At 46.7% G+C, this 25,704-nt stretch overlaps 2 protein-coding genes across 3 annotated transcripts in view; one reads left to right on the top strand and one right to left on the bottom strand.

Moving 5' to 3' along the window:
* The window catches only part of drc3 (dynein regulatory complex subunit 3), a 46,636-nt gene extending 43,383 nt beyond the window's left edge, over positions 1-3,253 (top strand). For both annotated transcript variants that reach the window (XM_086000179.1, XM_086000178.1), the window contains 2 exons: positions 613-744; positions 2,317-3,253. In XM_086000179.1, the coding sequence (XP_085856305.1) occupies positions 613-744; positions 2,317-2,427 (243 nt within the window). In that variant the 3' untranslated portion in view covers positions 2,428-3,253. The remainder of the gene's footprint in view (positions 1-612; positions 745-2,316) is intronic.
* Positions 3,254-4,946: 1,693 nt separating this feature from the next.
* On the bottom strand, positions 4,947-24,400 carry atpaf2 (ATP synthase mitochondrial F1 complex assembly factor 2). The gene is made up of 8 exons (XM_086000180.1): positions 24,164-24,400; positions 22,291-22,335; positions 13,919-14,067; positions 10,983-11,080; positions 9,264-9,344; positions 7,896-8,008; positions 6,597-6,712; positions 4,947-5,201 (listed from the first exon to the last, which is right to left on the bottom strand). The coding sequence occupies exons 1-8, from the start codon at positions 24,264-24,266 to the stop codon at positions 5,064-5,066; spliced, it is 843 nt and encodes a 280-aa protein (XP_085856306.1). The 5' UTR covers positions 24,267-24,400; the 3' UTR covers positions 4,947-5,063.
* Between the last annotated feature and the right edge of the window lie 1,304 nt (positions 24,401-25,704).

The raw sequence follows: 25,704 nt of genomic DNA, 5'->3' as shown, positions 1-25,704 counted from the left end.
GTGGTGAACCTGTGGAATTCTCTGCCACAGAGGGCGGTGGAGGCCAGTTCATTAAATATATTCAAGAAAGAGTTGGATATATTTCTTGAGGCTAAAGGGATCAAGGTATATGGGGAGAAGGCAGGGACAGGGTACTGAATTTGGATGATCAGCCATGATCTCATTGAATGGCAGAGCAGGCTCGAAGGGCCGAATGGCCTACTCCTGCTCCTATCTTCTATGTTTCTATGTCCCACAGCTTTGATTGGTCCGTGCTAACCATGTGACAGGTAATCAGTGTTGTTCACATGATTACCAGGGACCAATCTGCCACTCCTGTTCTGGTCATCATTTTACAGCCAACACCACCCACCCAACTCTCTCTCGGCCCACAGCTCATGTCAAGGCAACATGACAAACTAAGTGCCAAGCGACTGTTCCCAGAGAAAGACCAGTTCATTTCTGCAGCGATCATTAGTTCCTCCTGCACTTCAAAAGTAATTCATTCGTCGAGAAGCACGTTGGGACATGCCGAAGATGTTAAAAAGCACTATATAAATGCAAATATTTTTTTTTATTTCCAAAGAGATGCTTTCTCAGCACATAAAATGTTTTCTTTGTTTCTTTCTACAGCTTTTCATAGATAAGGATACAGTCATCAATACAGTTAATGCTTCACATGACCTGCACCTGCTTAAGATTGACAACCAAGAAGACACAATGGTGACGAGGGCAAATAGCTGGGTCATGGATATGATCGAGAAGGTAAGGACAATCCGAGTGCTTTAGCTGTGCGTTTGTTTTTATGTACGGTTCAGATGAACAGGCACAGCCCTCCAGCTTGATTTGTACTACGGCAACCAGCATCTCTTCAAAATGCATGGTGATTGAACATTACTTCCAGTTACGTAAAATAGCTATAGGGTAACTACTGATAGCTCAGAAAAGTAAATACATGACATGGGACTATCATGTCCATAAATGCCCTAGATTTAAAGAAAGAGCTTGCATTTATATAGCGCCTTTCACGACCTCAGGATGTTCCAAAGCACTTTACAGCCAATGAAGTACTTTTGAAGTGTAGTCACTGTTGTAATGTAGGAGACGCAGCAGCCAATTTGCGCACAGCAAGCTCCCACAAAAATGTGCTAATGACCAGATAATCTGATTTAGTGATGTTGACTGAGGGATAAATATTGGCCAGGACACTGGGGAGAACTCCCCCTGCTTGTCTTTGAAATAGTGCCATGGGATCTTTTACGTCCACCTGAGATTAGACAGGGCCTCAGTTTAACGTCTCATCCATATGTTTTTGCAGCTACATCAAGGCTATGCTGCTGTTTTTCTTCCCATGAGCCAGTTAGTTTCCAATCTCAGCTGAAGCTGTTTAGACAGGCACCAACTGGAAGCCATGTGCTTTCCATAGCAGGAGAGGAATAAGGGGCAAATCAGGAAAACTGTCAACTCACCTTTGTGTATGGACATCCCTTACTGACACCTGGGCATCTTTAGTAGGACACAGAACATACAAAGTGGGACAGCCAGGAAAAGACAAGCTGCTCCATCAAGCCTCATGATGGTCGGAGCATCATTACTAAACACTTTCTCCTCTCACAGCCATGTAATCTCCTGGGGGAGGCAAAGAACCCAGGCCTATAAGGGAAAAATGCTCTGGAAACTACTTCTCCATCCCCCTCAGGCGATCAAAACCAGACCAGGCGATCACATGGGCCGAACAGGTCTCTGAGCACCTTCTCAATTAGAGGCGAGTACAGTGTCAGCTGTGGCTCAGTAGGTATCACCCTCGCCTGAGTCGGAGGTTGTGGGTTCAAGTCCCACTCCAGAGACTTGAGCACAAAAATCTAGGCTAACACTCCAGTGTAGTACTGAGGGAGTGCTGCACTGTCAGAAGTGCCATCTTTCGGATGAGACATTAAACCAAGTCTGCTCTCTCAGGTGGAAGTAAAAGATCCCATGGCACTGATTCCAAGAAGAGCAGGGGAGTTATCCGCAGTGTTCTAGCCAATATTTATCCTTCAACCCTAAAACAAATTATCTGGTCATTATCACATTGCTGTTTGTGGGAGCTTGCTGTGCACAAATAAGCTGCCACGTTTCCTAACAACAGTGATTACATTTCAAAAAGTACTTCATTGGCTGTAAAGCGCTTTGGAATGTCCGGTGGTCGTGAAAAGCGCTGTAGAAATGTAAGTCTTTCTTACTATGGGGTTGGAGAAGGGAGGGTTACACAGGAAAGAATATACCTTGAGTGGGGAATAAACGGATAAACGTTTTCATTTGCAACGCAGTAACGTGCTTATTTATATTTGTTTGCAGCTGCGTGTAGACGAAATAACCCGTAACCGCAAGCGAGTTTTGGAAATTAACATCTATGTCAACCACTGGCGTGATGAGCTGGATTTCCTTGAACTTCAGGACATGCCTTAATCCCTACATGTAACGTGAAGAGGGAGGGAGTGGTAGACTGTGGCTGCCAGAACCTTGTGTTGCTGCGAGAGTGTTGTATTCTTTCGACAGCTTCTGATATTATTGTCTAGGCTTTGGTATAACCAGATTTAACTTGGAATATTTTTTTAAATTTTGTTTCCTCCCCCCTCACGACATGAAGGTGGCTGTACAGCTACCCTACTCCCATCACTGCCCCTCTCTGATCAGTAATTATGATATAGAGATATTGCAGAATCAATACTTCCCCATCAATGACCCCACTGCACCCCATGCTGCAAAACAATCTTATCTCATCAAAAGTATAGCAGGTGTCCCTGGGACTTGACCATAACCTGCCTGGTTAGCCTTTTTCCTGGAATTCCCCAGGCCCGCGAACTGACTGTATTTGTAGCAGCCTCTAAAGCCACATCTCTTTTAGCAAATTACCATTTGTTATTGTACCGGAGAACATGCATTACTTCACATGCACATCTATTCTATCTCATTCCTTCCCAGTACTCCTCCCCTCCCTCATTCTTCCCTTCCTTCTACAATCTGCAGGCTTTTAAAACCCAGGTTTGGTGCTGCTTTCTTAACCAGTACTTCATTTATCCCATCTATACTCTCCTACTCCTTTCAGCCTTGGTGGAGTCCTGAACTATGAGCCTTGTCCCTTGACCTGGTTTTCTCATTTTTTAAAAACCCACAATCCTCGCGTTTTGTTCTGTGGCAAGAGAGTGGCATATTTTAAAATGACAAATATTGTCTGGAGTTTTCTTCAAACATCAGAATGTGAATAAAATAAAACCTATACATTTTTCAAAAACCTAAAAAGGACCATTGGTTTCTTTTATTGACCTTGCTGCCCCTCATTTTGCAACACTTAATGCTCGATTGAGTATCTGTGTATATTGACATTTATTATCAGTCAAATGCATTGACTGCTTTGTTTTAAAAGGATGCAAAACTTCAAATTACAGAAAATGTTTCCATTTCTGTTTTGTAAATGCAATATTTTTTATGTTTGAAAATCTTAAAATGACCTGGTACACAGCAACAGGTTCAAGGATCAACTTAACACTGACCACGCACGCACACACATCGCCCTCTGCGGCACTAAGCTACACAGAACAGGAGAATCAACACTCTTTGCCGAGTTTGCTGATCTCCTGGTTCTTTTGGGTGGGTGGTCGGGGAGAGAACGAGTCAGTTCCCAGTCTAGATTACTATCATGTTTAAAGTGTGTGACAGCATAATGGTGCATGGCATCACCCCAAGGTGGAATAGCCTGCCAACATTCCCTCTCATGTGAACAGTGGTCATTTAGATAGGAACCAGTGGGGGGTGCCGATGAAACCCTAGCCCACTTCAGCAAGAGCTCGATAGAAAGAGAAAAAGAAAACTGGGGAAGAGTGTGTGTATAAAGGAAGTGATGAGATGGAATAGCAAACCCATTCTATGATGATATGGAGCACCCCAGTAATTTTCGTAGGATTTCTGAGCTCTCTGTTCACAATTGTTCTGTACCATGACCCAGTCTCATGGGAATGTGGGCAAGCAGACGACAATCCTACCATCTCCAGGAGCCAATCTCTTACCCTTTCACAGAACCAATATGGAGCACATCTAACACATGTTTGTCACTGTGCTCAAGTTCAATGTGAAGTTAACTCGTGAAACCAACCTGCTGTACTGTTGCTGGATCTCAATGCCAAAAAAGGCACTTTTATATAGAGACTACAATATGGCAAAACTTCTCAAAGCACTTTACAAAAGGGGCCGGGGGGGGGGGGGCGGGGAATTGGACACCAAGTGACAGTAGAGTTAGAGGAAGTAGCTGAAGCAAAGTCAAAGATGTAGGTTTGGTGCCGGGGAAGAGTTGTAAAATACTAAGGGGTTTAGGAAGAGAATTCCAAACAGCAATTTTCAAGCTTTCTGGAGTGAAAGTGCCTTTTAAATTTGCAAACAGTGGTAAGCACCAAATTCCCCCCCAAAAATCAGCTAATGGAGGGACTGTGCATCGCTGGACGCTAACATGGACTGAAAGGGACAAAGTGGAGTTCCTGCTGCGAATGCACTGAACATTAATAAAACATATAATACTTGGGATGAAAATGGAAGGTGAAAAACTGACTGTTCCCTCTGTGGAATGCACCACCTGCTGCTGTGATTGGAAAATGACAAAAACAAGTCACACAACTGTCACTTATCTTAAGAATGATGCATGATGTTTCCTAGATCACTATTTTAAAATCTGGCAGGGTGTTGCTGTACTGGACTGGCAGGAGAAGAAAATCTTATGAAAAATCATTTAATCCTTAAATTCTGTGCAAAACTATTTTAAAATTCATGTTCACGTGAATAGAAGTACCGTTTGTTAGCTTGAGGTTAATTTTTTTCCCTTTATGATCATTAATTAATCTCTAAAGTTTCATGAAATCAGTTAATGAATTCAACATTTACAGGATTTTTTTTTTTAAAAAGGAGGCATCAACTCCCTCAGTCAATGAACAGGACTGTTCAACAGGCAAAACATGTTTTTATTTTTAATATTTTTAAATTACAGACTATTATGTACCCATCAGGGAAAAGAATCCAGCAATTACAGGAAAGAGCCAAACATACAGTCAGTCGCTTCAGTCCTGCAGCAGTTTGTGTTTGACGGTGGAGCTCTCTGAACACAGATGGATGAACAAGGTTCCCGCAGCCGTGCGGGATCGAAGTTCATAGAGGTCGTAGTCGTGCGCCCATTCAACGTTTCCCCAAAACTCGATCTACAGAGAAAGGGCGGGTTGAGAAACAGAGTCACCTCTATGCTTATAACAGAGACGTTACAGTCTCAACCAGTGTGAAAGATTAGCAGAGTCTGTGCGAGATAAAGGACATTAGCAAACAAGTGCACTTGCTTGTTGGCTGGGTATGTTTACGGTTTAAATACACGGAACCTGCTCACTCAACCACTGAAGGGCACAATTCACAGCCACAAGGTTTGAGACCCAAGGTCATCCCCACACGCTTGCCTTAAAAGGAGCAGGTCTAACAAGATTGCACTGTTGAAATTGACATTTGCGATTCAACTCTCAAAGTTTACACATACTGATGAATTTTTATATAACTACCATCCCCATGTCTCAGCATGTATGGCCTGACTCCCACTGGGTTCCTATTCCAGTGGTGCCACCATCCAAGTTGGCATCATTTATGCATGAGCCTAGGCAGCGGGTGTTGACAGGCTATTCAACCGTGGGTGGGGCACCAAAGCCGCGGGCGATCCTGAACTCACCGTGCACTTTCCAGCAGGGGTCATGGGACAGCGAGTTAGGAGCAGGCTCCTGGCTTGATTTGTTTCCCCCTTCCCTCGCCCCAACAGACTGGGGATCCTCCAAGTCACACACCATCCCGACTTGACAACAGAAAATGCTGGAAAAACTCAGCAGGCCAGGCAACATCCGTGGAGAGAAATTAGAGTCAACGTTTCGGGTCAAAACCCTTTATCAAAACCCTTTAACCCCATCCCGACTTGGACATGTATCGCTGTTCATTCATCATCTCTGGGTCGAAATCCTGGAACTCCCTCCCTAACAGCATTGTGGGAGTAACTTCACCACACGGACCGTAGCGGCTCAGGAAGAAGGCTCACCACCACCTTCTCAAGGGGCAACTAGGATGGGTAATAAATGCCAGCGACACCCATATCACAAGAATGAATGAATAAATAAAAATCAATCATGGGATCTTCCTGGGCTGTATAGTTCAGTTCCACACCAGGCAGGGATCTTTACCTGCCGAGCCAGGGAGGATGTGGTGAGATTTTATATCTCCTCAAAAAACAAATAAAACTGCGCTAAAAAAAGCTAATCTCTCATCAGAAACCGAGCTGCATCCCCAGTTACCCCGCAAGAAGCGAGTGTGGCCTCAGCTTGCTCACAACACCTCCAGACTTCAGGCCGAGCAGCTCGCGGTGAAACCGACCCAGAAAGAATCCCGCTCTTCTCCACTGGGTCGTCATGACTGTAAACCCAAACAGCCATCGCACCGCGGGTTTGGTGAGGGAATTCACAAAAGCCTGGAAACAGCCCACATGCAACCCAAGCTTTGTTTCACAGCAAGCAGAAACAGAAAGCCAAACCAACGTCAGTCAGGGAGGGAGGAAGCGGCATATTCCACACCTGATATTGTTCCTCTAGTCGAGACAGCAGCACGGCCTTCTCTACGTCCAAGTTTCGGTCGATTAGATTTAACGAAAGAACCACTGATTTCAGCTGATGGATGACATACTCCAGACCTACAAAAACAAAACCATCATGGAGGGAGAAGCAGGGCAGTAATTTCAACAAGGATTTCTCCCAATTGTCAATTACTCATTTATTTGAAATTACAAGGCATACCAGAAAAGAAGTGAGGAGTGAATACTTTGCACTCAAATATCCCTCATTCCTCAACCATAGTGCAATCCTTTAGATGGGAATCTCTAACTAGTCAAACAAAAATATTTACAGTTGTAGGGTGTTATGTATTTTGTGTTCTATTGTGTGTTCTCCTCCCACCTGTGGCGGCACTGTCACAGGAGATAAATGGTTGGGTGTTCTCGGTTAAGTTTAGCTCTCTTTGTTCGGAACTTTCCAGAACTTCCTTTCCTTCCAATAAAGCACTTCATGTTTGAATCTCTGAGTTCTGAGTCCTAAATTGTGTCTAGGTAGAAAGGTACCGACACAACAGAGGGGTTGAGGGAGAGGACCTCCTCATTGTATGGGTTGTGGGAGATCATACAACCCTCCTGCCGTATAGGACTAACACCACCCTCCCACCCGCCCATCAGCCTATATAAAGATGGTTACGACCATGGAAGGAGTGTCCATGTCAGATTTAATCAGCCTACAAATCCTTCCTCTACTTCACACTACTCCCCACGGGAAGAGCGTGAAGACATGAAAACTTTAGTGCTTTCCTCCAGCCTACGTGCTTGTATGTACCCTCCACTCCTCGGACACTGGGTGACTACTTACTCTCCACTCCAGCCCAGTCCTGGTGGCCACTCATTCAGCCACTGGACTCCTGCCCACCTTTCAGCCCATCTCTTTCCTTTCAAAATCCTCCGACCATACCACCAGCCCATTACATCCCATTTGGGTGGGGTGGAGAGTGTATATATTGTGAGACACAAGGTATCACAATTGCGTGGGACAGGCCGGATGGACCAGAGGGTCTTTTCCTGTCCATCACTGTTTGGAATCCTCACCATTTTCCCTCTCGCTAGCCGTCTATTGTTTCTCCTCCTCAAAGCAATATGCCTCGAGATATCTTGCTGTAGGTGAAGCACCACAGAAATGCAAGTTGAGGTTGCTGCCCTAGCTACAAGGACAATTAGGCCATTGCATTAGAGCAAGGGAAAGAGAAACATTATTTTAAGTTTTACCTTTTGGTCCAGAGTATTCGGCTATGACAAAGACTCAAGTGATCACACACACCTACTAGTGCCCAGGAATTGTACGAGGAGAGGTGTTGCTCAATGGTCTCCTTGGACTTCTTTGGAATGTTCGGTCCCAAGATATTTGTGGAGGAGCCAATCACAACATTATATCTGTTCGAAAAAACATAGATTAGTATTGAACAAAACAAATCAGCGAGTTGAGTGTATTAATGTCACGACACAAAGCTGGGTGGGCGTGTGTGCTGTGAGGAGGATGCCGAGAAACTCCAGTATGATTTGGACAGGTTGGGTGATTGGGCAGAAGCATGGCAGATGTAATATAACGTGGATAAATGCGAGGTTATCCACTTTGGCGTCAAAAACAAGGAGGCAGATTATTATCTGAATGGCAATAGATTGGGAGAAAGGGAAGTGCAACGAGACCTGGGTGTGCTTGTGCACCAGTCGTTGAAGGTAAGCATGCAGGTGCAGTAGGTGGTTAAGAAGGCAAATAGTATGTTGGCCTTCGTAGCGAGAGGATTTGAGTACAGGAACAAGGATGTCTTGCTGCAGTTGTACAGGGCCTTGGTGAGACCACATCTTGAGTATTGTGTGCAGTTTTGGTCACCTTATCTGAGGAAGAATGTTCTTGCCATGGAAGGAGTGCAGCGAAGATTCACCAGGCTGATACCTGGGATGGCAGGAATGACGTATGAGGAGAGATTGGGTCGATTGGGCTTGTACTCGCTGGAGTTTAGAAGAATGAGAGGGGATCTCATTGAAACTTATAAAATTCTAACAGGACTAGACAGACTAGATGCAGGAAGGATGTCCCCGATGGTCAGGGAGTCCAGAACCAGGGGTCACAGTCTAAGGATAAGGGGTAAGCCATTTAGGACTGAGATGAGGAGGAATTTCTTCACCCAGTGAGTGGTGAACCTGTGGAATTCTCTACCACAGAAGGCAGTAGAGGCCAATTCATTAAATATATTCAAGAAGGAGTTAGATATATTTCTTAAGGCTAAAGGGATCAAGGGATATGGGGAGAAAGCAGGGACCGGGTACTGAGTTTGGATGATCAGCCATGATCGCATTGAATGGCGGAGCAGGCTCGAGGGGCCAAATGGCCTACTCCTGCTCCTATCTTCTATGCTTCTATGTCTGGTTGCATTTTACTCTGGGCGACTCCCGGTCTCTGTCTGACAAAAGTGGCCGAAATCTATCGCAGGACTTCTGTCTCAGTATGGCCGCTGACCAGCTGAAGCAATTCCCCGCCAAAGCTCTTAACTAATACGCCAATTGCGTGACCCGTTATGCTCTCCCCTTCAACAGGCACGGCACACGGGGTTACCTTGTTGCAGACGAGATGTGCTATTGATCCACTGCTGTCCCACATTGAGCACCCAGGACGACCCCTTCCACTCACCTCTTTTCTATCCATTCGATGACTGGATCCCATTCATTTCTCTGGATCTCCACTAAGCCGGGTGGTTCCTCCACTCTGTAACTGCACATCAACAAACACAAATAAGGGTGGACGAGGAAGGTCCAGTTTAAGCTCATCCATATAAGAAAGGCCCTGCACCTCAATGCTGCATCCAACTGGATCTCATGCTGTTTGCAAATCTTTATGGTTTTCGCTGCCCTCTTACTATTCAAGTACTGAAACAATTTTTTATCTTTACGTTTTGTCTCTTCAACTCTGCTTCTTCCACACCCTCCGCCCCCCCCCCAGGTCTTTTTGCTCCTCTGACCACCCTCCTAACCTTGTGTCTGCATGTTCGTATGTTCATCCCAGTGAACCCCTTCTCCCTACAGGATTTGTAGGGGTCAACCTTGACCAGGGTTCAAACCGATAACTGCGAGTCGGCCACTTTTATCGCACCACTTGTTTAGGCTGGATTCTGGCCGACTAGACCCCCCAACCCCGCCGTGAGCTGGGTGCTGGCATTTACACGTGCAATGCCACACCCTGTCGAGAACACTATGCAAAAACCTTCCAAGCTTGGGAGTCAAATATTGGCCGAGAGCCTGACTGTAAGGTACAACGTGGGATCACCGAACATTACAGCTCAGAAACCAGCCATTCGGATCATCAAGTCTGTGCCAATGTTTTTCTCCATGAGTTGTTCAGACTAATCCCACTCTCCAAACCGTTTAACAACTCTCTTATTTAAGCAACCATCCAATACCCTTCCAAAATGATTTACGGAGTCTGCTGTAACAAAAGTTTGCGGCAGGGAATTTCACATTCTAAACATACTCTGTAAAAAATGTTTAGTCTAACTTTTGTCCTTTATTCTTTTTGTGGTTCTCTTAAATTCTTACCCTCTTGCTACCGTCTCATTGACCTGTGGAAACACTCGATCACGGTTTACTTTAACGTAACCCATCTGAATCTTGAAGACCTCTATCAGGTCACCCTCTAACCTTCTCAGTCCTAGACCAGAAAAGCCCAAACCTCTCAAGTCTCTCTTCTATAACTGTAACCCTGCATCCCTGGCAATGTCCTCAAGAATATACACTAGATCCTTTCTATCCCCTTTAGATCCTTCCTATAATGGGGTGCCTAAAACTGTACACAATAGTCCAACGGCAGCCTAGCTAAGGCCTTGTACAAGTACAACATTACCTCCTTGCTTTGTATTCGGTGTCCCAGATACAAAACTAATGGCCTTATCTACTTGAAGTTGGCGCCTTTAATGACCAATGTGTCTGCACACCACTACTTAATTTAACATCTCACCATTTAAAGTGTACTTTTTGCTGCGTAAGGGTATCAAGGGGAACAAAGACAGGTAAATGGAGTTGGGGCATGGATTAAACTGAATGGCGGAATGGGCTCGAGGTGCCGAATGGCCTACTCCTGTTCCTATGCCTTTCCATTCCCAAGTCTTACTTTCAAAATATATTCATTCACATTTTTCTCCATTGAACTGCATTGGTCACCTATCTGCCCACCCTATCTGTGTCCTCCTGCAGTTTTTCCACAGTCCTCCTCACAATTAATCAACCAAAATGGAATTGGTGGCAGAAGCAAATTTCAATATAGTTCCTTCAATTCCCAAGTCCAGATCAGTTATGCGTATAGTCAATTAGTGCTCGCAGAAATTCGACAATCTTGCCCACAGCAAAAATGACTTACCAGACGGTGTCTGTGTCCAGGTACTTAAGAGCTGAACTAATCAACTGCTCTTTTGTTCTTTGTGTGGGATTATCCAGTGCGGTGTTGCATAAAGTTGTCTAAGCAAAGAGAATATTGCCCAGTTTAGCTTCAGGTTATCATAATTTTCCTACATAATAGTCACAGTGTGAAGCCTTTGAGATGTTAAGATGTGGTAAGGAAAGAAAGAAAACTGGCATTTATATAGCGCCTTTCACAACTCAAGACATCCCAAAGTGTTGTACAGCCAATTAAGTACTTTTTAGAAGTGTAGCCACTGTTGTAATGTAGGAAATGCAGCAGTCAATTTGCGCACAGCAAGGTCCCACAAACAGCAATGTGATAATGACCAGATAATGTGTTTTTAGGTGTTGGTTGAGCGATAAATATTGGCCAGAGACACCAGGGAGAACGCCCCTGCTCTTCTTCAAAATAGTGCCGTGGGATATTTTACGTCCACCTGAGAGGGCAAACTTGGTTTAATGTCTCACCTGAAAGACGGCACCTGCGACAGTGCAGCGCTCCCTTAGTGCGGCACCGTATAAATGTGGTGAATTCCCCCTTTCCTGGCCTTCACTCTGCAACTACCACGAGTGGCATGAATGAAATCAGGAGTGGAGGGAAAAATCACAGACACAGTAAGTTGGATGATGCACTGTTTTATAAGAACAGGACCATTAAGTCATGGAATGCATAATGTCTAATTGCTGTTAAGCATATTCAGTATACACTGAGTAACGCCAGTCAGACTTTAGGCGCTCTTCAGACCACAGGTCAGAACTAGGTTGCAATGCCTGGCTTTCTTTACCTTTTTCAAGAGTGCGATTTGTAAGATTGGTCAGAGGTTACAGACATTCTGACTCCAGTGTCAGTGAGATATTTTGAATTGCCGTCAAGTTTCTTTGCACATTTCAAATGATTGGCTTTCCTTATACTTTTATAATAAAGAAATGTGATACAGCAAATTTGCATGCATGGCACCCAAGGTGTGGCAGACATAAACACATGCTAGACATACCCTTTATATAGTAACAATAATTAGAGAAATACATCTCAATAAGATTTCCCCCAACATCTTCTCTCTGGACTGCAATAGTTAATCTTTTCTCAAACCTTATCCCTTACACTTTGGGATCACCTGAAAAAAATTAGTGATAACCGGCTTCTTTTTATTAAAAAAGACTTATGCTTCTGATAGTAGAACCCTTTTTTCCCTAACCCGATCCTCTCGTCTTTCCCTGATGCCGCTGACTCTTGCTGATAAAGAAAGACTTGCATTTCTACAGCGCCTTTCATGACCACCAGACGTCCCAAAGCGCATTACAGCCAATGAAGTACTTTCTGAAGTGTAGTCACTGTTGTAATGTAGGAAATGCAGCAGCCAATTTGCACACAGCAAGCTCCCACAAACAACAATGTGATAATGACTAGATAATGTGTTTTTAGCGATGCTGATTGAGGGATAAATATTGGCCAGGACACCAGGGATAACTCTCCTGCTCTTCTTTGAAATAGTGCCATGGGATCTTTTACGTCCACCTGAGAGCAGACGGGGCCTCGGTTTAACGTCTCATCCGAAAGATGGCACCTCTGACAGTTCAGTACAGCACTGAAGTGTCAGCTTATATTTTTGTGCTCAAGTCCCTGGAGTGGGTCTTGAACCCACAACCTTCTGACTCAGAGGCGAGGGTGCTGCCCACTGAGCCACGGCTGACACGGCCACGAGTTGCAGATGCTAGCGCACCCACGTGGCAGGTTATCCAACTGGAGAGGCAGCAGAAACGCTCACAACCTTGAACCTGTCCTAACCCACCACCAATGCGTATTTTATTTCCTGCAGGCATCTGGTTGATTCCCTTCCCCAGTCCGTGGACACTGCGGCCGATTATAATGTCCCCACCGCTGCCCTGGTGCAATTGGCTAACTCATAGAAACATAGAAGATAGGAGCAGGAGTAGGCCATTCGGCCCCTCGAGCCTGCTCCGCCATTCAATGAGATCATGGCTGATCATCCAAACTCAGTACCCGGTCCCTGCCTTCTCCCCATACCCCTTGATCCCTTTAGCCTTAAGAAATATATCCAACTCCTTCTTGAAAATATTTAATGAATTGGCCTCAACTGCCTTCTGTGGTAGAGAATTCCACAGGTTCACCACTCTCTGGGTGAAGAAATTCCTCCTCATCTCTGTCCTAAATGGCTTACTCCTTATCCTTAGACTGTGACCCCTGGTTCTGGACTCCTCGGCCATCGGGAACATCCTTCCAGCATCTAGTCTGTCTAGTCCTATTAGAATTTTATAAGTTTCAATGAGATCCCCTCTCATTCTTCTAAACTCCAGTGAGTATAAGCCCAATCGACCCAATCTCTCCTCATACATCATTCCTGCCATCCCAGGTATCAGTACAGACCAGGGACCTTCCTGGGTCTTTGTGGCTCCGTACCACACTGGGCATGGAGTTCAACAATTTCAGATCAATAGCCACTGCTCTCACTGTTTTGGACAGCAGGTGCTGGTAATGGTTCTGCTGTTGCCATTTACAGCTCCTCTCGGCCCACCTTTTGTTTCTTTACCAACCCCTATTGCCTTGCACCATCATCCCATTTGTCATTTAATCTCTCCTGCCTTCCACCCTATCACAGACCTTCCCTTTTGTTCTTTCCTCTCCTCCCCTCTCTTTCCCTGCCTCTGCACTTGCTTAAAATCTGTTACATCTCTAACTTTTTCCAGTTCTGATGAAAGGTCATCAACCTGAAACGTTAACTCTAGTTTCTCGCTCCACCGATGCTGCCCTGACCGGCCGAGTGTTTCCAGCATTTTCTGTTTTTATTTCAATGAGTTCACCTGCCCACATTGCCAGGTTTAAGAAGTTCCTGAACTCCAGTCGATAAAAAAACCCCAATTAAAACCGGACTCTACCAGGTGCATGGTGAAAAACTGCAGCGTGTCTCGCTGAGAGTCCCATTCTGTGGCGACAGCGATTGCCAGAGCTTCACTGGGGACCGTGAACAACTTGCCCTGAGGCGTCTTCAGCTTCCTGCAGTCCAGGTTTATCTCAAATGCTCCTCCTGCAACAGCAAAAAACACGGTCCCTTACAAAAATCAGAGGAATAGCCATCCTATAACGGGGTGGGTTAGACCTTCACCAGGAATATTCAGCCTCCGTGGAAAAAATAGTTCAGTGAGCACAAGAGTTCTCTTGTTGTAAACATTGATCCTTGATGCATACGCTCAGACAGTTTAACAAATAAACTAATTTCGGTAACATGACCACTACACTACTGCACCCAACGACAGGTTTTAGCCTTTCAAGAAATATGTTTACTGTCAGCCATGGCTCAGTGGGCAGCACCCTCGCCTCGGAGTCACAAGGTTGTGGGTTCAAGTCCCACTCCAGAGACTTGAGCACAAAAATCTAGGCTGACACTCCCAGTGCAGTGCTGAGGGAGCGCTGCACTGTCAAAGATGCCGTCTTTCGAATGAGACGTTAAACTGAGGTCCCGTCTGCCCTCTCAGGTGGACATAAAAGATCCTGTGGCACCATTTTGAAGAAGAACAGGGGCATTCTCCCCGGTGCCCTGGCCAATATTTATCCCTCAATCAACATAACAAAAAAATAATGATCTGGTCATTATCACATTGCTGTTTGTGGGAGCTTGCTGTGCGCAACTGGCTGCCGCATTTCCTACATTACAACAGTGATTACACTTCAAAAAGTACTTCATTGGCTGTAAAGTGCTTTGGGGCATCTGGTGGTCATGAAAGGTGCTATAGAAATGCAAGTCTTTCTTTTCTTTCACTGATAGTTCCCTTGTTGGAGCTTTAATTAACTCGCTGAAATAAAGGAATCTGTATATTTTTTTTATAGCGTAACACAGGTCTGGCTAATTCATATGAATTATTTTAAGTAGAATAGAATACAAATGCTTAAATCAGATATGAGCAGATTAAGTTACTTTGGTCTGACTCAGCTTGAAATCTGTCAACAGCTGAAGCCAACCGTGATACTGAAGACTTCAATTAACATTTTTTCTGTGGGTGTGGTCCTGTTGCCCGGATTTACATCTTAACGGAGCATTGTTCTCGCAGCGGTTGGTGCTGCAGCAGTGCATAAAGGCAGGAATCTGCCTTAGCAAAAAGAGGAAAGGTTAACAAACTGTCCAAACCCCACATCTGCATCTACCAGTGTCTCCAGACTACGTTCCAGGAACTTGTTAATGTGCCGGGGGCGGGGGAAGCAATTTGGAACGGTATGACACAGAGAATCAGAGCATTAGAGGAGGCCATTCAGCCCATCGTGCCTGTGCTGGCTCTCTGAAAAAACTATCCAATTAGTCCCACTCCCCCGCTCTTTCCCCATAGCCCGGTACATTTTTCCTTTTTTTAAATTGGTTTATAGGATGTGGGCATCGCTGGCAAGGCCAGCATTTATTGCCCATCCCTAATTACCCTTGAGAAGGTGGTGGTGAGCTGTCTTCTTGAACCGCTGCAGTCCGTGTGGTGAAGGTGCTCCCACAGTGCTGTTAGGTAGGGAGTTCCAGGATTTTGACCCAGCGACGACGAAGGATCGGCGATATACTAAGTCAGGATGGTGTGTGACTTGGAGGGGAACGTGGAGGTGGTGGTGTTCCCATGTGCCTGCTGCCTTTGTCCTTCTAGGTTTGGGAGGTGCTGCCGAAGAAACCTTGGCGAGTTGCTGCAGTGCACCTTGTAGATGGTACACACTGCAGCCACGGTGTGCCGGTGGTGGAGAGAGTGAATGTTTAAGGTGGTGGATGAAGTGCCAATCAAGCGGGCTGCTTTGTCCTGGATGGTGTCGAGCTTGTTGTTGGAGCTGCACTCATCCAGGCAAGTGGAGAGTATTCCATCACACTCCTTACTTGTGCCTTGTAGATGGTGGAAAGGCTTTGGGGAGTCAGGAGGTGAGACACTCGCCGCAGAACACCCAGCCTCTGACCTGCTCTTGTTGCCACTGTATTTATGTGGCTGGTCCAGTTAAGTTTCTGATCAATGGTGACCCCCAGAATGTTGATGGTGGGGGATTCGGTGATGGTAATACCGTTGAATGTCAAGGGGAGGTGGTTAGACTCTCGCTTGTTGGGAGATAGTCATTGCCTGGCACTTCTGTGGTGCGAATTGAGGAGGAATTTCTTCACCCAGAGAGTGGTGAACCTGTGGAATTCTCTACCACAGAAGGCAGTTGAGGCCAATTCATTAAATATATTCAAGAAGGAGTTAGATATATTTCTTAAGGCTAAAGGGATATGGGGAGAAAGCAGGGACAGGGTACTGAATTTGGATGATCAGCCATGATCTCATTAAATGGCGGAACAGGCTCGAGGGGCCGAATGGCCTACTCCTATCTTCTATGTTTCTATGAATGTTACCTGCCACTTATCAGCCCAAGCCTGAACATCGTCCAGGTCTTGTTGCATGCGGGCATGGACTGCTTCATTATCTGAGGAGTTGTGAATGGCACTGAACACTGTGCAGTCATCAGCGAACTTCCCCACTTCTGACCTTATGTTGGAGGGAAGGTCATTGATGAAGCAGCTGAAGATGGTTGGGCCTAGGACACTGCCCTGAGGAACTCCTGCAGCGATGTCCTGGGGCTGTGATGATTGATCCCCCCAGCAGCACAACTATCTTTCTTTGTGTTAGGTGTGACTCCAGCCAGTGGAGAATTCCACCCCCCCCCCCGATTCCCATTGACTTCAGATTTACTAGGGCTCCTTGATGCCACACTCGATCAAATGCTGCCTTGATTTCAAGGGCAGTCACTCTCACCTCTGGAATTCAGCTCCTTTGTCCATAGTTGGACCAAGGCTGTAATGAGGTCTGGAGCCGAGTGGTCCTGGCAGAACCCAAACTGGAAATCAGTGAGCAAGTTATTGGTGAGTAAGTGCCGCTCGATAGCACTGTCGATGACACCTTCCATCACTTTGCTGATAATTGAGAGTAGACTGATGGGGCAGTAATTGGCCGGATTAGATTTGTCCTGCTTTTTGTGGACAGGACATACCTGGGCAGTTTTCCACATTGTCGGATAGATGCCAGTGTTGTAGTTGTACTGGAACAGCTTGGCTAGAGGTGTGGCTAGTTCTGGAGCACAAGTTTTCAGCACGATAGCTGGGATGTTGTCAGGGCCCTTAGTCTTTGTTGTATCCAGTGCACTCAGCCATTTCTTGATATCACGTGGAGTGAATCGAATTGGCTGAAGACTGGCTTCGGTGATGGTGGAGACCTCAGGAGGAGGCAGATATGGATCATCCACTCGGCACTTCTGACTGAAGATGGTTGCAAACGCTTCAGCCTTGTCTTTTGCATTCACGTGCTGGGCTCCACCATCATTGAGGATGGGGATATTCATGGAGCCGCCTCCTCCTCCCGTTAGTTGTTTAATGGTCCACCACCATTCACGTCTGGATGTGGCAGGACTACAGAGCTTTGATCTGATCTGTTGATTGTAGGATCGTTTAGCCCTGCCGACAGCATGCTGCTTCTGCTTTTTAGCATGCATGTAGTCCTGTGTTGCAGCTTCCCCAGGTTGGCACCTCATTTTTAGGTACGCCTGGTGCTGCTCCTGGCATGCTCTTCTACACTCCTCATTGAACCAGGGTTGGTCCCCTGGCTTGATGGTAATGGTAGAGTGAGGGATATGCCGGGCCATGAGGTTACAGATTGTGGTGGAATACAATTCTGTTGCTGCTGATGGCCCACAGCGCCTCATGGATGCCCAGTTTTGAGCTGCTAGATCTGTTCTGAATCTATCCCATTTAGCACAGTGGTCGTGCCACACAACACGATGGAGGGTGTCCTCAGTGTGAAGACGGGACTTCGTCGCCACAATGACTGTGCGGTGGTCACTGCTACCAATACTGCCATGGACAGATGCATCTGCGACAGGTAGGACGAGGTCAAGTAGGTTTTTCCCGCGTGTTGGTTCTCTCACCACCTATCGCAGGCCCAGACTAGCAGTTATGTCCTTCAGGACTCGGCCAGCTCGGTCAGTAGTGGTGCTACCGAGCCACTCTTGGTGGTGGACACTGAAGTCCCCCCCACCCAGAGTCCATTCTGTGCCCTTGCTACTTTCAGTGCTTCTTCCAAGTGGTGTTCAACATGGAGGAGTACTGATTCATCAGCTGAGGGAGGGCAGTAGGTGGTAATCAGCAGGTTTCCTTGCCTATGCTTGACCTGAAGCCATGAGACTTCATGTAGTCCGGAGTCAATGCTGAGGACTCCCAGGGCCACTCCTTCCTGACTGTATACCACTGTGCCACCACCCCTGGTGGATCTGTCCTGCGAGTAGGACAGGACATACCCAGGGATGGTGATGGAGGAGTTCGGGACATTGGCTGAAAGGTATGATTCTGTGAGTATGACTATGTCAGGCTGTTGCTTGACTAGTCTGTGGAACAGCTCTCCCAATTTTGGCACAAGTCCCCAGATGTTGGTGAGGGAGGACTTTGCAGAGGTCGCTGCCGGGTGGTCCGTTTCATTTTTATTATTTTGTGTCGTAGCGGTTTGTTACAACTGAGTGGCTTGCTGGGCCATTTCAGAGGGCCATTAAGAGTCAACCACATTGCTGTAGGTCTGGAGTCACATATAGGCCAGACCGGGTAAGGACGGCAGATTTCCTTTGACAAAAGGACATTAGTGAACCAGATGCTTTTTTATGACAATCCAATAGTTTCATGGTCACCAATACTGATACTAGCTTTTTATTCCAGAGAGCTATTTAATTAACTGAATATAAATTCCCCAGCTGCCGTGATGGGATTTGAACTCCCGTCTCTGGATCATTAGTCCAGGCCTCTGGATTACTAGCCCAGTGACATTACCACTACGCTACCATTTACACAGAAATAAATCCCATAAACTTCTACACTTGCTGTGTAGCTTGACGCGACTACTCTAATAATGCAATTTTCCATTATAGACCTTGGACACATCCTTTTCTGAGGGAATACGATTCATAAATCCAGTTCCCAGAATAAGTCACTTGCTCTGTTCATACCCGAGACCAAGTGTACTGGGGTTGTGGTAATAGTTCAGTAATCAGCTCAGTATTGTGTTTCAGGGCTTTCAGGATTAACCAACGATGCAAGTATCCTTCAGCTGACTAACTGCACATACCCTGCTTGGCACGTTCAACAACAACTACTTGTATTTATACAGCACTTTTAAGGTAGTAAAACATACCAAGGAGCTTCACAGGAGTGCTATCAAACAAAACTTGACACCGAGCCACATAAGGAGATTTTTTTATTTTTTATTTTTTTATTTTTTATAAATTCGTTCATGGTATCTGGGTGTCGCTGGCAAGGCCAGCATTTATTGTCCATCCCTAATTGCCCTCGAGAAGGTGGTGGTGAGCCGCCTTCTTGAACCGCTGCAGTCCGTGAGGTGAAGGTACTCCCACAGTGCTGTGAGGGAGGGAGCTCCAGGATTTTGACCCAACGACGATGAAGGATCGGCGATATACTTCCAAGTCAGGGTGGTGTGTGACTTGGAGGGGAACTTGGAGGTGGTGGTGTTCCCATGCGTCTGCTGCCCTTGTTAGGGCAGATGACCAAAAGCTTGGTCAAAGACGTAGGTATTAAGGAGTGTTTAAAAAGAGAAAAGACAGATGGAGAGGTTTAGGAAGGGAATTCCATAGCTTAGGGCCTAGGCAGCTGAAGGCACAGCCGCCAATGGTGGAGCGATTAAAATCGGGGGTTCGCAAGAGGCCAGAATTGGAGGAGCGCAAATATCGAAGGGCTGTAGGGGGGGGTTACAGAGATAGGGAGGGGCGAGGCCATGGAGGGATTTGAAAACAAGGATGAGAATTTTAAAATCGAGGCATTGCTTAACCGGGAACCAATGCAGGTCTGCGAGCACAGGGGTGATGGGTGAACGGGACTCGGTGCGAGTTAGGATACGGGCAGCCAAGTTTTGGATGAGCTTAAGTTTATGGAGGGTGGAGTGTGGGATGCCAGCCAGGGGAGCGTTGAAACAGTCAAGTCTAGAGGTAACAAAGGCATGGATGAGGGTTTCAGCAGCAGATGAGCTGAGGCAGGGGCGGAGTCGGGTGACTTACGGAGGTGGAAGTAGGCGGTCTTAGTGATGGTGCGGATGTGTCAGAAGCTCATCTCGGGGTCAAACATGATACCAAGGTTGCGAACAGTCTGGTTTAGCCTCAGACAGTTGCCAGGGAGAGGGATGGAGTCGGTGGCGAGGTAGAGCTGGGTGTCGTCAGCATACACGTGGAACCTGAGGTTGTGTTTTTGGATGATATTGCCAAGGGGCAGTGATGTAAGAAAATTCACTAAGCACTTGGTTGAGTATAAAACAAGGCTTTAATCAACTGTTTCACAACCATGAGATTCTAGTTACAGTACATCACTAGTTCCTGGTTACAATAACGTCCTGGGCAAGCTGGGCCCATGCCCAAGTATTTATACTCCTTGGACGGCGCCACCAGCTGGCCGCCCAGTGTTATTTCATGAGTCATTTCTTCATGAATTACAGATTCATGACAGGCAGCATATAGATGAGAAATAGGAAGGGGGGCCAAGGATAGATCCTTGGGGGACACCAGAGGTAATGGTGCGGGAGTGGGAAGAGAAGCCATTGCAGCTGATTCCCTGGCTACGACTGAATAGGTAAGAATGGAACCAGGCGAGTGCAGTCCCACCCTGTTGGACGACAGAGGAGAGACATTGGGGGGAGAATAGTGTGGTCAAAGGCTGCAGACAGGTCGAAAAGGTCGAGGAGGGATAGTTTATCATGGCCACAGTCACATAGGATGTAATTTGTGGCCCTGATGAGGGCCGTTTCGGTACTGTGGCAGAGGCAGAAACCCGACTGGCCATGTAGATATTTGTTTTTGACCACTTTTAGTTACATTTCTGCGGACAGGTTAGTCGCACGTGTGAGCAATGTTCCTGCTAAGGTGCGCTTTGTTCCATGTGGCCTGTTTCTTTTAATGCGTGGTCCCTTTAAATTCCAGCGCATGCCGGGTGTTTACAATGAAAAGCCGGTGAGCGGCCTGCGTGGGACCTTTCAGATCACTGCGGGTCTGCACACGCGCGCACCTTAGCGGGAACATTGCTCCTGAGTAACGTGCCCAACACTGAGAGCATTTACACAGCACCCTATCATATCTTAGAAATGGCCTCAAGAGCTTCACAGAGCAAATTATGCAGGTACACACAGCGTCACTTTGTACATGGCAAGGTCCCAGAAACAGCAATGAGATAAATGGCTCAGTTAGTCTATTTTTGATGTTGTTGCGGGAAGAAAGTTGGCCGAGACACTGAAAGAGCACCCTGCTCCTCCGTGAACATTTCCCTGGGTTATCACTGCCCATAGGCAGTTTTAACGTCATCCATAGGACAGCGTCACTGCACTCCAGAGGACACACTGCACTCCCTCGGCATAAAGGGGAGTGGAAATCTGGAACATTTCCCCCAAAAGGATGTGGATGCTGGGGGGTCAGTTGAAATTTTCAAGATTGCGATCAATAGATTTTTATTAGGTACAAGTAACGAGAGATGTGGATCAAAGGCTGATAAATGCAGTCGAGGTACAGATAAGTCATGATCTAAAGCAGTGGCAGGCAAAATACAGCCCGCCAATACAGCCCCCCCCCCCCGGGTGAGTGCCTTCTACGGATGGTAGCGTGGCCCCGAAACCGGTGAGTTCAGCAGCGAGGAGGGCGCAGGGCCAGCCCTCCCCAGCCCAGGCCCAACCCCCAGTAATGGGGTGACTGATGGATGATACCTGTTAACCAGGTATTAACTACCGCCTAACTAATTAATGCAAAACTGATTTGTGTTGACCAATTAGCATTTTAATTATCTCAAATGTATTTATTTAACACTGATTATTTATACTAACTGATAATTAGTAAATTAGTTAACACATTTATTCACTAACTGAACACCCTCCGCTCATTAGGCAATCGGTGAGCAATTTAAGTGTGCTTATTATTGTACTAATTACACAGCTATTAATTTAAAAGCCACTGAGCAGCCTGCGCAGAACCTCCAAACCACTGTACGACAGTGCAGCTTAACGGGAACGTTGGTGTGCGGCCCTCCACAGCTCACCCCGATCTAATTGAATGGCGGAACAGGCTTGCTGGGCTGAATGGACGTGTTTCTATGTCCGATCATACTGCACAGTTGCCGAGAACTTGCTTACGATGGGGGGTTGGGGTCATTCTGTTATGTGGACGAAAGGGATTCAACATTAAAAAAAAAACAATCTTCATTCGTAAGCACCAGACATGTAAACAGAAATCTTACCTTCCCCTTGAGAAATGCCAACGTCCTGATAAAATTTCTTCCGTCCTAGAAAAGAGCAAAATTCAAGAGAGCAATCAGACAAATACGGGCCTGAATCTGCTGAAAACTTGCGCCCTAGCAACAGCTTATCTACGACGTACGGCGCAAAAACTCTACATGAAATTATGGCGGGAGTGACTTACACCCCATTACACAAGTCAAGCCATAATTTCCTGGGACTTCTGTGCTGATTCCCGGAGACCCTCGGAGAAACGGTTGAACAACTAATTAACATACCTCTGCCCCGATTAAAATCATCAAGGAGATCGGGTTTGCCGAATTAACAGCATTCTGATCGTCGCAGTCACTCAGACCAATGCAGAATGGCGTTGGAGGGCTCAGGATCAGTAACTTATTCAATTGCTCACCAGATTGCCCATGAGTAACATTTATTGAAATCTTAAATCTCAAATAAGTAATAAGATTAGTGTTCTGACAGCCAGGCATGTACAGATTGCCCCCTGGCTGACATTTTTATGCTAAGCACAGACTGCAACTGGTAATGATCCTGTGCAGCACAGGAGACAACTCTACACATCCCTCAACGTCGATTTGGATAGAATGAAAGGCCTTGCATTTCTATAACACCTTTCACAACCTCAGGTCGGGCAAAAGCATTTTACAGCCAATTAAGTCCTTTTGAAGTGGGCAGCCGTGGCTCAGTGGGTAGCACCCTCGCCTCGGAGTCAGAAGATTGTGGGTCCAGTGACTTGAGCGCAAAAATCCTCAGCTGACACTCCTTTGCATTACTGAGGGAGTGCTGCACTGCCAGAGGAGTTGTCTTTTGGATGAGATGTTAAACCGAGGCCCCATCTGCCCTCTCTGGTGGACATAAAAGATCCCACGGCACTATTCCGGAGAAAAGTAGGGGAGTTATCCTCGGTGTCCTGGCCAATATTTATCCCTCAATCAACATCACTAAAAAACAGATTATCTGGTCATTATCACATTGCTGTTTGTGGGATCTTGCTGTGCACAACTTGGCTGCCGCGTTTCCTACATTACAATAGTGACTACATTTCAAAAGTACTTCATTGGCTGCTACTAGATGCAGGAAGGATGTTCCCGATGGCGGGGGAGTCCAGAACCAGGGGTCACAGTCCAAGAATACGGGGTAAGCCATTTAGGACAGAGATGAGGAGGAATTTCTTCACCCAGAGAGTGGTGAACCTGTGGAATTCTCTACCACAGAAGGCAGTTGAGGCCAATTCATTAAATATTTTCAAGAATGAGTTGGATATATTTCTTAAGGCTAAAGGGATCAAGGGATATGGGGAGAAAGCAGGGACCGGGTACTGAATTTGGATGATCAGCCATGATCTCATTAAATGGCGGAGCAGGCTCGAGGGGCCGAATGGCCTACTCCTGTTCCTATCTTCTATGTTTCTATGTTTAAAGCGCTTTGGGACGTCCGGTGGTCATGAAGAGCGCTATAGAAATGCAATTTTAAGACATTTTTTGCACAGTAAGGTCCCACGATGTCCAGGTAATCTGCTTTAGTGATGTTCGTTGAGGGATAAATATTGACCAGGAGTCTGAGGAGAACTTTCTTGCTCCTCTTCAAAATAGTGCCGCGGGATTTTATGCTCACCTGAGAGGACAGACAGGCCCTCGGTTTAACGTCTCATCCGAAACACGGCACCTCCGACAGTGCGGCGCTCCCTCAGCACTGCACTGGGAATGTCGGCCTGGAATTTTGCACTCAAACCTCTGGAGTGGGACTTGAACCCGCGACCTTCTGACTCAGAGGCGAGAGAGAGCGCTGCCCACTGAGCCCGGGCTGGCAGCTTGTCTTCGATTCCGGGCCCTCGGTCTGTCGGTGCCACTCGCTCACCTGCCCTCGAGTAGCGCCGCCTCCACTCCGCCATCACCTGGCAGCCAAGCCCGGGCCTGAGCGCGGCGGGAGCCCGGGCCCGCACCCAGAGGCGCCCCAGCATCGTCCCGCAGTCACAGAAAATAAATTCACCCTCCCGTGCCCGGTACCGCTCGCCGGTTATTTTATTCCAGCGGCGCTGAAAGACAGCCTCAGGGCGCCGCCATCTTTCCGACCTTTCACCCTACGCAAACCCCGCCTGCGTCATCGCGCAATTGATTGACGTTTTCCGTATCCAATCACGCCGCGGGCCCTGTCTGTCAATCAAGCTGCTGGAAGGCGGGGCTCGGGTTTGAATCTTCCTCCCCGCCCCCCCAGTCTGAGCTGCTACTGCAACACGTGGGTGTTTCTGTCTGCTCCCTGACTTTGCCTCTCAGATTACAGGATGCAGCTTAATCTCTGTATAAAGATAGAAATTAAGATTAAATAAAGAAAGAATCTGCATTCATATGGCGCCTTTCACGACTCAGGACGTCCCAAAGCGCTTTACAGCCGGTGATGTACTTTCTGAAGTCGCTGTTGTAATGTAGGAAACGCGGCAGCCACATTACGCACAGCAAGCTCCCACAGACAGTGATGGGATAATTGACCATTCCTGCCGACTCCCACTAAACCTATCGCAGAATCAACAACAACTTGTATTTATATAGCGCCTTCAGTAAAGCTTTTGACAAAGTCCCGCATAGGAGACTGGTCAAGAAGGTAAGAGCCCATGGGATCCAGGGTGCCTTGGCGCGTTGGATCCTAAACTGGCTGAGTGGCAGGAGGCGGAGGGTGATGGTCGAAGGTTGCTTTTGTGACTGGAAGCCTGTGTCCAGTGGGGTACCTCAGGGATCGGTGCTGGGTCCCGTGTTGTTTGTGATCTACATAAATGATTTGGATGAGAATGTAAAAGGTATGATCAGTAAGTTCGCAGATGACACGAAAATTGGTGGGGTGGTAAATTGCGAGGAGGAAAGCCTCAGGCTACAGGACGATATAAACGGGTTGGTCAGATGGGCGGAAAAGTGGCAAATGGAATTTAACCCTGAAAAGTGCGAGGTGATGCATTTTGGACGGACAAATAAGGCAAGGGAATACACAATGAGTGGTAGGACCCTAGGAAGTACAGAGGGTCAGAGGGACCTTGGTGTACATGTACATAGATCCCTGAAGGCAGCGGAGCAGGTAGATAAGGTGGTTAAAAAGGCATATGGGATACTTGCCTTCATTAGCCGAGGCATAGAATATAAGAGCAGGGAGGTTATGATGGAGCTGTACAAAACGCTGGTGAGGCCACAGCTGGAGTACTGTGTGCAGTTCTGGTCGCCTCATTATAGGAAGGATGTGATTGCTTTGGAGAGGGTGCAGAGAAGATTCACCAGGATGTTACCTGGGATGGAGCGCCTCAGCTATGAAGAGAGGCTGGACAGGCTGGGGTTGTTTTCCTTGGAGCAGAGAAGGCTGAGGGGGGACCTGATTGAGGTGTACAAAATGATGAGGGGCATAGATAGGGTAGATAA

The sequence above is a fragment of the Somniosus microcephalus genome, chromosome 11 (genome assembly GCF_052327205.1).
Source record: "Somniosus microcephalus isolate GS21.2 chromosome 11, FLI_Smic_1.0, whole genome shotgun sequence".
Taxonomy (NCBI): domain Eukaryota; kingdom Metazoa; phylum Chordata; class Chondrichthyes; order Squaliformes; family Somniosidae; genus Somniosus; species Somniosus microcephalus.
This window is presented reverse-complemented; position numbering and strand designations above follow the sequence as displayed.